At 33.1% G+C, this 13,025-nt stretch overlaps 2 protein-coding genes across 5 annotated transcripts; one reads left to right on the forward strand and one right to left on the reverse strand.

The window, feature by feature from the left end:
• Positions 1 to 4,158: 4,158 nt before the first annotated feature.
• LOC118038347 (peptide methionine sulfoxide reductase B1, chloroplastic) lies at positions 4,159 to 8,755 on the forward strand. Of its 2 annotated transcripts, none has more exons than XM_035044664.2 (5): positions 4,159 to 4,395; positions 7,016 to 7,121; positions 7,518 to 7,583; positions 7,657 to 7,854; positions 8,454 to 8,755. In XM_035044664.2, exons 1-5 carry the CDS (start codon positions 4,197 to 4,199, stop codon positions 8,482 to 8,484), a joined length of 600 nt encoding a protein of 199 aa, XP_034900555.1. In that variant the 5' UTR covers positions 4,159 to 4,196; the 3' UTR covers positions 8,485 to 8,755. The 2 variants fall into 2 exon arrangements, with proteins under 2 accessions (XP_034900555.1, XP_034900556.1); XM_035044665.2 differs by lacking the exon at positions 8,454 to 8,755 and adding an exon at positions 7,944 to 8,168 and having other exon boundaries at positions 4,164 to 4,395.
• A 678-nt stretch (positions 8,756 to 9,433) lies between these two features.
• On the reverse strand, positions 9,434 to 11,286 carry LOC118038348 (homeobox-leucine zipper protein ATHB-52). 3 transcript variants are annotated; one of them, XM_035044667.2, is made up of 2 exons: positions 10,649 to 11,286; positions 9,434 to 9,738 (listed from the first exon to the last, which is right to left on the reverse strand). In XM_035044667.2, the coding sequence occupies exon 1, from the start codon at positions 11,164 to 11,166 to the stop codon at positions 10,654 to 10,656; it is 513 nt and encodes a 170-aa protein (XP_034900558.1). In that variant the 5' UTR covers positions 11,167 to 11,286; the 3' UTR covers positions 9,434 to 9,738; positions 10,649 to 10,653. The 3 variants fall into 3 exon arrangements, with proteins under 3 accessions (XP_034900558.1, XP_034900557.1, XP_073268786.1); XM_035044666.2 differs by having other exon boundaries at positions 9,434 to 9,741; XM_073412685.1 differs by having other exon boundaries at positions 9,434 to 9,746.
• Positions 11,287 to 13,025: the final 1,739 nt, after the last annotated feature.

Consider the following 13,025-nt stretch of genomic DNA (forward strand, 5'->3'; position numbering starts at 1 on the left):
ATTTCCTTATTTCATTTTGGCCCATAAATTATATAACTTTTTTTTTTTTATCATAATTTGTAAATGCAGTCGATCCAACCCAAAAAAACGTTAAATTTAATAAGATTGGCCCAATTCTAAAATGTGTAATTATTATTATTATTTATTATTATTATTATTATAATACAATATAGATTATATTAAGAATGTTTTTGTATGGGTACTTCATTGTTTATATAAATAATGAAACATCTTAATTTTTTTGGAATTTTTTTTCTTCTAATTGAATATTTTTATGACCTAATTAAATGAAATTAAACTTGAATTTATGGGTATTACTTATCAAATTAAACACTTAAAGGATTAAAGAGTAAAAATACTAAAAAAAGACATAGCTAATTTAAAATTCACAAAAAACTCTCATTTTAATCCTAAAGTTTATTTTGTTCATTATTTGGTCTCTAAGTTAGACAGATAAGAGAGTAGCTTGTTGAAAAATGATGAAGAAAGAAAAAATTATCCATTGAGCCATTTTTCAACGAAGAAACTCATCATTATTGGTGCTAAAGGGTTTCATTTGACAATAAAAGTTTGATGATGGTGGTTTTAAACCTTTATTTTGCTTGAAAAAATAGATTGGGCTTGGTTTATTAGATTTTTTTATAAGGTTGATTTTCATTTTCTTAGGTGATTTTAGGTGTTTTGAGGTTATTAAGTAGTTTATGGAGTTTGAGTTTATTAATGGAGTTTCATTTTGTATAAGGTATATTTTCATTTTTTTAGCCGAGTTGCTCGAGTTGACTCGAGCCACTTTTTTTCATTCTAATTTTATATTGATTTTTTTTTTAATTTTATCCTCTAGCATTAGGTTTTTTAGGAATTAGACTGTGTAATTTTTGTTAATTTTTTTCTATGGTATTATCACCATCTCAAAACCCAAGTCATGAATTTTGCAAGTTTATCATGTTTTAGCCTTGGTCATTCTAGTTTGTCTCCATCTAATTGTTTAAAAAAAGGATTTCGTCCATTATATCAAATCCTAGTGGGGTCATTTTAGTTTGTTGTTGTCTCAATATTAAAAAAAAAAATATCGTCTCATATATCATTATCTTGATATTTAAAGTCTAATATACATTAGATTTTGAATTTATAATTAAATTTTTTTTTTGCTCGAAAACATGTTAACAATGCATTTACTTCTTTTTTTTTTTCATGTTTAAAGAAAACAACAATACAATTTGCGACGTAGTGCGAGCTATGAATCTAGTGTCATCCAAATAAGAGATATATGATGACATCCCATCATTTTATTTTATTGAAAAATACTAAATATTGGTTAAGGATATATGTTTCTTGACTTATTGATTCAGAATAAAAAAATTCTAAAAATTTATTAAATAATTATGAGTGCACCAAATCAACGTCAGAAATGTATTCTTAACATTGTTCATAGAAAAAACATAGCTCGATCACAAAATTTAGAGTTACTTAAAAATATAAATTTAGAATTATCTAAAGATTAAATAAACAACATAGTATTTAAATTTATAAATTAAATGCCTAATATCATTCAATCTACTTTTGCATTAAGATATCTCTCTCTTTTCATAAAGTTCTTTCAAGATATTTTTAACTTTCTACCACGAAGTCATTTTCTTTGAGACAACGTCCTCCTTTTAGAAGGTGAGCCCCTTTTCCTTTCCTCCACTCCATCTTCTTCACTCACTAGGGTTGTTAAAATACTTGATTGTTAGGTTTCCCGAAATATAGATACGCAATGAAAATAGTTAATTTAATTTTTTCAGGAGTCCTAAGATCTCATTAGACAGATTTAGAATTGTTTAAGGTTTATAAAAAAATTATCTTAAGTCGAGGTTGAATTGTCGCAAATCATAAGTCATCTAAATGTCCGACTTCTAACGGTAATTCATACAAACTATTAGTGAGAAATCTCTTAAATCTTTTTAGAAAAGAGGGACTTAAGAGAGAGGGATTGTTATGCCTTTGAGTGCTAGCTTTTTTTTTTTTTTTTTTTTTTCTGTTTTTTTAGGTTTTTTGTATTGTACTATGTACTACACTAAAAAAAAAAAAAAAGAGGCATAACATTCTATTTATAGGGAAACCTGAAAAGTCTATAAATGAAAAAAATATCAATGTACTCCTTGAATAATATCACATATATTATTTCAGGATAATTTTATAAATTTATTCAATCAAGTTCCCTACTTAATTTTTCTAGGTTTAGAATTATAATTTCATGTATAAATTACATTATAGTCCTTAATTTCTAAAAACTTATTTCCAATCAAGTCACACTTGATTAATCATCCGAGTTTAATTTTTAACAAATAGTTCTTATGTGTGTGATCTATTAGGTTCCCAAATAAATTGGCCCAAATATAAATTAATTAAATAAAAAAGTATTAAATAAATTAATTTATTATTAATTCAACAATTGATTAATTTATATTTGAAGATCAAGTATAATGTCTAGCAACCTGTCATGATCCCTTAATTATTAGAAAAATTATAAGTAGTTTGGCTTAACCTTTTAGTGATAAGTTTCTCAATGTAATTATTATCATTTTTTCAACAATGTTCTGATTTAGATATTATAATATGAAATATGTCTGCTTTATAAAATTATTTTTATTCTTAAGATGATATTCATTGATTCTTTGAATAAGATTTCAAAATAGATGAAACACTTTCTCTAATTCACCTAGGGTTAGGGGTGAGCAAAAAAACCGAAAAACCGATTAAACCGAGAAAACCGGAAAAAAATAACTGAAAAAAAACTGATTAAACCGATTAAAATTTTGAAAAAACCAACCAATCCGGTTCGGTTTTATAAGCAAAAAACTGAAAAAACCAAACCGAACCGAAACTGGAAAAAAATTAAGCCAAACCGGAAAAATCAAGCCAAAACCAAGAAAACCGAGCCAAAACCAGAAAAACTGAGCCAAACCAGTTTGAACCGGTTTTTCCCTAAAAAACCGAACCGAACCGAAACCGAAACTAGTCGGTTTGACCTGGTTTCGGTTCAGTTTTGGTTTTTTTTATAAAAAAAAAATTTGGTTTAGCTACTTTTTTTGATAAAAACCGAACCGAACCGAAAATAATCACCCCTACCTAGGGTGATAAATCCTTTCTTGATTACTCATATACCTTCATATAGTTTATGTTATACTAACATTTGCTTGTGTTGTTACCCTTGATTAGAACAATGTGTAGGAAGATCAAGACATAACATATTTTATATAAGATAACTTAATGATTTCAAGCCTAAAGATCACTTACACAACTGTCATATAAGCATTTCCATAAAAAGCATGTGATCTCTTCATATTGAATTCTCATGCAAGACAGTTTAATATACATGTCATTTAACAAGTACCTATATATTAGTTTTAAATATTTCTTATACATCAGTTTATAAGAACAACTATTATTTTTTTTTCATAAAAGAAAAAACATAATATGTATCAATCTCAATAATATTCTAATTAATATTCAATTTTAATAGAGCATTAATTATTAACATTTTAGAAATACTTTGATATAATAAAAATTTTATAGTTATAACAACTATATAATTTTATTCTTACAACATTTTTTCATGACACTGATGCATGAGCTTTTGTTAAACTCCTAAAATAACTCCCTCCCCTTGATTTGTTAGATTCCTGCACTAAATAGGGTGGATATGGTGTCGTTTTTGGAAAGCCAACTTGTGTAGTTTGAGTTTGTTGATGGGTTGGGTTGGTGACACAATGACTGGTGCAGGCTAGCCATGGAGGAGCATACCTTCTCCCCCACCTACTGCCCATAACAAAGCCTAGAGGCAAGGCAAGACTTTATTTTGTTAAAAATCAAAATTAGAGATGGAGGCCTTTACACAATCCTACTATCAATTCTAGAGATATAGCATTCTCCACGCGGCAAATACAGAGCCTCCATTATCCATCTGTCAAAGTCACTAAAAGATGGCCACGTATCATCAGATTAAAATTCCAGTGTTTCAAAGATCACAATACTCCTGTGAATCTACCCAATATAGCCCCCAAAATCAACAAATATTGATCATTTCTTCATCTACGGTTACTAATTGGAAAACAACATAGCCTCTCGTGATATCTATATCAGTTGATCACTTCTCTACTCTAACTATATTTTACACAAAAGGAGCTCCATTCTCTTTAAGGTCAGCCTCAGCAATGGCTTTGAGTCATAGTAGTATAAGCTTCACAACAACATTAACTTCCATTTCTTCAAAAACCCAATTTGCTATTTCTCCAAAAACCAACCCTTTTTCCTTAGATTCTAGTTGCTTTAAACTGTACAAAAGAAGCTCCTTTTCTGTTCGAGTTATGGGTTCTTCTGCTTCTTCTTCTCAGAAGCCTGACAACACTCAAGGTCCACTCTTTCTCTATTTGATAATTCCTTTTCCTTTTGGTTTATATGATTCTTGGTTCGATGAGGTTTCTTCTTCTTCTTCTCCCCCCCCCTTAGTGATTCTGTTCAAACGAGATGACACTTGTAACTTGATAATACTGGTATATGTATTGGATATTGTTCTGTTTCACTTGTTTGGAGCTCTGCTTATTAGTTTTTTCTTTGATAATTGGATTATAAGAAAAATTATAAGGGGATCGATGCAGTTTGTGTGTTTTTTTAATGAAATTTATTGGATTCTTGTTCTCATATTTGTGTTAATAGAACATGATGCTGTTTTCCTCCTCCTTTTTTTCTCCTGATGTTTTGGCCTTTTTGAAATTTGAGTGGTTTTGATGAAGAGAATATGGTTAAGTGGTAGAATCTTTTCATATAGATAGAAAAGATTGGGAATTTGTCTGAGTTTTTCCTCAAATATCACAGGTAATGGAATTCTTCGTGGCAGTGCTGAATTTTCATTTGTTATTTTGTTGGGTTTTTCCATGGTGTCTTCACTGGATTGTGTTATTGGAACTCTATATCACGCATTTCATACTTCAAGATTCTATGTGAAAAAGGTCAGAATTTGCTGTTGTTTTTTTTAGATAGGATTCTTCGAACCAACTGGTGTGAGGATTGCGGTTGTTTACTCTTTCCTTCTTTTTCTTCCACCATGCTGAGTGATAGCTTCCTTACGAATCTTAACTCAAATTTCATTCACCGAAGATCTTTCCCTTTTCTGCCCTTCATCATTTCATCAAATAAGTAGTTGAACTCTCTGGTCAAATTCACATGGAAAGTTTGATAGTTGTGTACCTCTGAAGTTAGAAAGATACACTTTGATTAATTGTGGTGATATTCAATTCATATTGATTGGGTCTGACAATGCTGTGGACTATAACATGTCTTAAATCAATTGTGTTTTCTTTCTCTTGTATTACCTAGTGTGTAGTTGGAGAATGAGACTGCAGGTTTCCTAGTCTTGGAAGGGGATTCTCTGCATGTGTTAAACTTGTAAGTTTGAGAGAACATGAAGTCTATGAGATTGAGGATGGTAATGTCATTGAAATATAAGAGTAGGAGTGAGCTGATTCTGACAGAGTGTATCAACCATCAAAGTGATTTTGTATGAGCTAAAACAGAGTTTGCTGATACATTCCTCCCCTTCCCAATACTTTCGTTGATTTCACCAAGTTCTAAATGATTTATTTGAATCAACAACAAGCGACCAGGTTGGCACAGTATCAACTCTACTGATGAAATGCTTTGTGATTTTAGCTCATTATTTGCTTGTTCATTCCGTGCAGTGAGAGATCCTTTAACTGAAGTTCTTATAGTCATCTCTTCGAAGTCACAAATTGCAGCTAAGGATTGAAGCACTTTTCTCATTGGATTGGTGTCTACATAAATCCTTACATATAATATGCACAAAAATCTATACATTTAATGTGTGCACGTGCAAAAATCTCCACATTGTTTATTTAAACTTTGGTTTCTCCATTAAGAAGCACCATTTTCAATATTGGACACTCTGAGTGGGATAACCCCAAAAATCTCCCCCTCACACATCAAGCATTGGGTAAGAGCCGGGTGTAGACGTGTTGGTAAACCTAGGCTCAGATATTTATTGTTAGGCGATCTTGGGCCTATCTCCCCCACAAAAGCTAACTTGCAAGGTGATTCTTTCCCTCGTACTTGTAAACTCTCGACCAGCCCCTTCCACAACCAATATGGGATAACCCAACAGTTGCAGTATATCTTCATAGGACTTGAGAGCATCTTGAAGAATGACAATTGGAAGGTGGAACAGTGTACACAAAGACATCATCCTTTACTCAGGGTGGAACTGGGAACTGTGGAATTTGCATATGATTACCAGCATGTGCACAACAAGGAAAAGGCAGAATAATCATCTGTCTAACTATTGCAAGTCTACTGTTTCTGTGTCATAAGCCTGGTGAAGTGCTCCTTAGTTTTACACCAGTAGCTTCACATACTGCTTAACTTTTTGGCTAATGCGAGATGAGATGGAATTATTATCTTTGCCACATCATGGTTTAACGACAATAGTCCTGAGCTTTGGCTTGAGAAATAATTATTTATAAGGGCAGATCTGTTGTGGTTGGATAATTCCAAAGGAAGGAAAGTCCATCACTTAACAATTAATTAGTATTTGTTATATCGGTAATCAGGGGAATGGGGTTATTGATCTTTCTTGGGGTTCTCAATTTGCATAAAAGATGATACTCTCTAACTGTACTGTCCAAGTCGATTGTCTGATTTGATTCCTTGTGGCATGGTGAATCATGTTGATTTAGGGAGATTATATTCTGAATGTTTTAATGACAAAGGAATTGATCCTTATGATCTCTGTCTATAATCTTCTTCATACCTTAAGGATTGAATGCTGTTTCTATTGTGAATCTTCACTACAATATGTTCTTTCTCTATTTTAATGTGAGATTTCAAAATGCATTTTGACAAGTGCTAAGCGCTTTGTAGTTCTTTGTGTATTGATGTTTCTTGACACTCTACTGCAATGCTCCGAATGATCTTATTTGTTTTACGAATCAAATTTATTTGCTGCTTGTTTTGGAGACAGGAGATGTTAACTATGCCTCCGTGAGCGATGAAGAATGGAAGAAGAAGCTTACAGCCGAAGAGTTTTACATCACTCGGCAGAAGGGGACTGAGAGAGCTTTCTCTGGGTATGATTTATTTAATGTGCTGTAAGTGCAATTTTTACATGACTAAACCTAGGGGGCTTCTGTGATCTTCTCTAATGTCTTAGAGGCTGGCTTACTTCATCATGATGAATAATTTTAAATTGAAAGAAGAAAAGGTAAATAAATGCAATCTTTCATGTGGATTGAACCATTTAAGATTTACTTGTTTCCCATATCTGTTTGGTTGCTGAACAGACCTTTCTTATCTCTGTTTTGCTTGCCCCTTGAAGTGTTAAGATCTTTAAGTGCATGGTGGCAGGAAAAGTATACTAAATTTATGCTTATCATCAGAACTGAACGGAGCACCAACATATATACTGCTCTTTTGTGCCACCACTAGTCATCGGTTTGCTAATATCTTAATTTATTCACTTTCAGGGAGTATTGGAACACCAAAACCCCGGGAACTTACCACTGCATCTGTTGTAATACACCTCTATTTGAGTAAGGGTCTCTCTTCAATCTCTTGCTGTTGCAACTTTCAATAGAACTGATTGGAATGTGCTCTGCCCTGCAGATCATCCACTAAATTTGACAGTGGAACTGGTTGGCCATCTTACTATCAGCCCGTAGGAAATAATGTGAAGTCAAAGTTAGACTTGTCAATTATTTTCATGCCTCGTCAGGAAGTTCTCTGCGCGGCTTGTGATGCTCATCTAGGGCATGTATTTGATGATGGTCCACCACCCACTGGTAAACGTTATTGTATCAATAGGTAAGTATTTCTTCCTGTCCGGAGCTCTTAATTCTAAAATTACATATTTCTTGTGGACTCATTTTAAACATTATTCGTCATATTTGCAGCGCTTCCTTGAAACTAAAGCCCAAATAAGAGACCAGAAATTTCAATTTCATGTTAAAGTTGAGTGAGGCATTTGTTTTGTATATGCACAAACTGTATAACACCTCATTAGCTTCTCAAGCTCTGAATCCGACAGATGTTCTAATGCAACTGTTATGTAAGCAAAAACTATTATACAGAATAGCTGGTGCATGCAATAAAATGATACAGATCAATTATCCTCCTTTCTTTTCTCTTTCAAAGACAACTATGTCGTTAGATGTTAACAGAAATTATTATGGCGTTGTATTATATTTTTCTTTTGTCCCATCCGAAGCCATTTATCTTTTCGAATCCATTCCCCTTCATTTCACTCCCTTGAGGCCTGAAGGTAGACTCATATGTACATGCCATCAAAAGCTTTTGGCAGGATATATGAATACTGTTGTTGGATATATGAACACTGCATATTCCTAATTTGGATGACAAAAGTCTTGGTTTATAATTTTCGTTCCTCTTTCTGTCTCTCTCAGTGTGTGTATATCTGAAATTGGAGTGGTTTAATTAGACCTGCATAGCTGTGGAATTGGCGTGGTTTGATTGGACCTGCAGAATTATTCAACGAGGAGCTTTTCCTTTCTACTATATTTTTCTCGTTTTTGGCTGGCAAACCTGGTATTTGTACGTGTAATCTAGGGTTTGTCATCCGGGCTGTTTTTCCACCCCTTCTTTTGTTGTAAATTAATCTCAAAACTCGTTGGCATCGAGTTTTTAGATACAAATATTTCCATGGATGATATAAGCATGAAATGAGAGAAGGACACATTTTTCTGGATATGGCATCTAATGATTTACCAGCTAAGGTAGCTGCCACACGCAGACATGCCACCATTGAATTGACTTCAGTTTTCCTGATCTTTGTCTGAACAGCCCCCTTGTCTTCTCTCTCCTCTACCTCCATGTCGAGACTTTTTGTCTAAATGAGTGCCTCCCGACACCGTTCTTTGGCAACGACAAAAAACATACACTACATCATTTTATCATGTTCCTGAGTTGTCATAATCATAAATTCAACAAATGAATTCAAATCCTGAAGAGGAATCACTGAACCCTATTTATACGATGCTCTTGAAGGGTGGTCAAATTCGGTGCCTAATTAGTAGACATGTACAAGAGGAATCATAGCAAGGTAAAGGTCGAAGCTTATTTATTGAGCAAGAACAAAGAAAAGAAAGATGAAGAAATGATAAGCAGATTGCCAACTAAACTCATCGTTCCAACCTCCATGCAACCAGCCATTAATTCTCTGGTTTTCCCCCTCAAATATCAGAGCTCTTCCACCTCCTGGAAAATATCGCATTAGGTTGGTCATTGAACTACTAAATAAAAGGAGAACTGTGAGTCCTCTTTCGGATTATTCAAGGCATTGAAGCTATTATATATAGAACTTACATCAGTTAAAATCCATTTTAGAATAATAAATTTTGCAGATTTGTCAAAGTATACACAGTCGTGCCTAAAATGTCAATTACTGCCGAATTATAATATTGTGAAATACACAGAGTCTGGCTGGAGTGTGCAAAGCAGTGACACGAGAATTCCAAAATGTCCAAGCTGCAGCAAAAATACGTAGCCCTTTTCAGATGGCATCTAAAGTCACAGCTGGTTTATCCAAGCTTTAAAATATAGTAGATTTCTTCTGGTCAAAGCAGAACCCCACACAGCTTTGATTGAATCAAGTCTGATCATCGACGTGACAGAGAAAAAAACCAACTCCAAACCAGTGGGCCTTCTCTGCTCCTCTTCCTTCCCATCTCCCTTCTTACCTCAAAAAAATAACAAAAAAGAATTAATAACCAAAATTCTCGTATTTTTTTTTATAATTAATTACGAGTTTAGTTTACGGCATAATTATCAATTTTATATTTATATTATGGTATTAATTGGAGTTTTATATTATGATCTAGTTATTTTTGTTTTTGTATCTTAATTTCTCTCCCTTGTCACCACATAACAAGCATTTTATCCCTGAATTTCTCTCTTCCATAACACTGAATTTATGCTTCAATTTAACAATACAAGTTCAGATCACTTTGAGAAAATGGGATCAGCTTCTCATTAACTGTACGGACAAATTAATTACAGGGTGCATAAATACAAGTTCTTCATCTCTGTCAATTCAAAACTGGTACTTTGAGATTATCTTGACCTCACTGATATACAGTTATCTACCTAGCTAAGCATACAGTATATAAGTTTGAACTTTACTTGATAGATATTCTGATACGAACTTACAGGACTAACAATACACAAAACATGTCTAGAAATTAACTAATCTTCACATCCTTGATAATTACTCTTGTAATAATTCATCTCTGCTTCAATTTTAATCTGTCTAGTGCTCCCCAGTTCCTTACCTTGCCTTACTTTCGAAGAAAAATTAAGAGAACAACTGATGGTTTGAAAGTAACATCAATGGCCAGTAATCATAATTAATAAGAAGTCAGTCTCTCCAACACTCAAGACATCATCAACCATAGGCAGTAAATATACATATATATATATATATTAGATATCCACAACAAAGTAGACTCCAATATTTGTGAAATTAACGTCTCATACTTAATTTGTTGGTGAGCTATCAGATGAACTAGGTCTACTTGAGAGTTTCTCCACTCATGGTGCAGATCAGTCGTTATATTATGACAGATGACATTTGTTGCCGCACCTTAATTAACCCCAGGTTGAGCCACCAGCGCCATACAAACAAGCATAGAGCTCTTCAAGTTGCAAGACCTCACCATTCGCTTCCTCGTGCAAGCTAGAGCTGCCTCCCTCATCACAAGAGGAGTTAGAAGAAACATTAACAGGAAGTTGAGCTGGTCCTTGGTTCAAGTGGAACACCATTTGTTGAGCCCTCCTCAGCTCCTCTTGAAGTTGTAACACTTCTCTTTCTAGTCGCCTCCTATCGGCTAATGCATCCTCTAGTTTCGCATGAAGTGTACTATAGTCGATCTCAAGGCTCTGTGTCTTCCATCTTGCTCGCTTGTTTTGGTACCATATAGCAATTTGTCTTGGGGGCACCCCTAGTTGGTTTGCAAGCTGGACCTTAAGCTCAGGCTCGAGCTTCTTGGTGGTCGTGAAGGTTCTCTCAAGGAGCCTCACTTGGTCATGTGTTAGCCTTTTCTTGTTGCTGTTGTTTTGGTGTTTTGGCGAGTGTTGGTTTTGAGAATGGAAGAAATCCATGGCTATGGACGTCGGAGAATTAAGCTGAGGAAAGTAATTGTCCTGGAAATTATGCTGCTTAAAGAAATTGACGAGTTCATTCCCCTTTTTATAGGGTAGAAAAGGGGTTTCAGACTTCCAAAATATTAAAATAATAATAATAATAAATTGTTTAGAGAGATGGAGAGCGAAATACAGGCGGCTATATAAATATATAAATAGTCAAGTACACTACTGTGGGCCTATGGAGCAATGCGAGTGGTCATCACGTGAAAATGGCCCTACTCAGTACCCATAATTATAATTACACAATTATCATCCATTTTACTTCTATTTCTAGCCTATTCTATTGACAAGCGCTTAACAGCAGGCCGGACAAAGGAAAATTTAAAACGTAATAAAAAAATTTTAAGTATCCGTAACGTCTCCTCCAAAAAAAAAAAAAAATATTATATATTTAGCACTATTTTATTTAATATTAAAATGACAATATATTTGATTAACCTAGGTTAACATCCCAAGTTGCGAGGATAATCTTAAAAAAATAATAAAATGCTCAATCCCTAATTACTTAATATTTAATGGAAGTTATAAGAAAACAAAACTTAACTAAAAAAATTTAAATGAATTAGAGTCAACAAAACAAACACATGATGTAAGATATGTATGTCATTAGATTTAATAAATTTTATACTAGAGATTGTTTTTCATTTAATCACATGACGATAAAACGCATGAAATTTTTTTGTATGAAACATTTTCTTAAAAGGAAAGAAATCGTATTAGATATATGTAGCAGAATTCTTATGAGTAGATCATTGATAAACAAAAGATGAAATTGTATTTTTTTCTTTTTAGTTTTGAGCTAAATAAAAAAAAAAAAAGATGAAAGAAGTAATAATAGTAGAAAGAGAAAATAACTTATTTCGCGAATGCATATAATATATACAACCCATTTAATATATGGCGAATCCATGTTGATTTCATGAGAACAGATAAGCTTATCATCAATAACAAATTATAAAATTATATTTTTAAAATCAAGGGACAAGAAAGTATTAAAAAAACAAATAACAGTTCAAATGCTATGGATGAACCTATAAAGCCTACAACCTAGTTCATGAATTCAATTGGATTCAATGATTTCTTTTATTGATTTTTTTTAACCTAAACATAAAACAACGAAACTTAAAACAAAATAAAAAATAAAAAAGGAGCCACACACATTAGGCCAAAAAATCCAGCCTAAGCGCGTGGGCCTCCCAGCCTAGACCGCGCTCTTGTGCCTAGCTTCATTTTTTTTAATTGCTTAATGGGTGGATGACAAGTTGTTCAGCGTCCTCACAAATCATTCATCATGTGTTGTGTAGAATCAAATTTTTTGGTATGAAAACCCAATTTTCAACCTATTTTGACCCAAAACACCTTAAACACATTAATAAATTTATCAATGACCTTAAAAAATAAAACAAAAAAATAACTCAAAAAACCAAAACCAACCCAAATCCAATAACATTCTCAAAGTCATATCTACCTCTTTGGGTAAGTAGAAGGAAAAAAGCACCTAGGTGAAAATCCCTCATTAAATGAAATCCATTAATACTAGTTTCAGGCATTTTAGTGGCTAGAATCGTTATCAATAACTACTTTCTCTCTCTTTTCTGAAATTCGGTGGTCCCTCTCTCTTCTCTAACAAAAAAAAATTGAAAAATAAGGGAAATTAACTTTGATAACAAAATTGAATTTCTAAAAACTAAAGGAACTGATCATCTATAAACCAAAGAAATAGGGGAACCAAAATAAACTTTTGGCATAAAATTCAAAGATACCACCTAGTTTACTTACCTTTTTTTACTTCAATCCTTTATCTTTCAACTCAA

Source organism: Populus alba, chromosome 11 (genome assembly GCF_005239225.2).
Source record: "Populus alba chromosome 11, ASM523922v2, whole genome shotgun sequence".
In the NCBI taxonomy this organism is placed as follows: domain Eukaryota; kingdom Viridiplantae; phylum Streptophyta; class Magnoliopsida; order Malpighiales; family Salicaceae; genus Populus; species Populus alba.

What these genes read in the sequence shown, in the direction of transcription:
- LOC118038347 (XM_035044664.2), top strand. Translation starts at nt 4,197, where the DNA reads ATGGCTTTGAGTCATAGTAGTATAAGCTTCACAACAACATTAACTTCC. An exon ending in GAAGCCTGACAACACTCAAG is followed by an intron (nt 4,396 to 7,015) that starts GTCCACTCTTTC and finishes TTTTGGAGACAG; the next exon opens with GAGATGTTAACTATGCCTCC. An exon ending in TGTAATACACCTCTATTTGA is followed by an intron (nt 7,584 to 7,656) that starts GTAAGGGTCTCT and finishes TCTGCCCTGCAG; the next exon opens with ATCATCCACTAAATTTGACA.
- LOC118038348 (XM_035044667.2), bottom strand. Translation starts at nt 11,166, where the DNA reads ATGGATTTCTTCCATTCTCAAAACCAACACTCGCCAAAACACCAAAAC.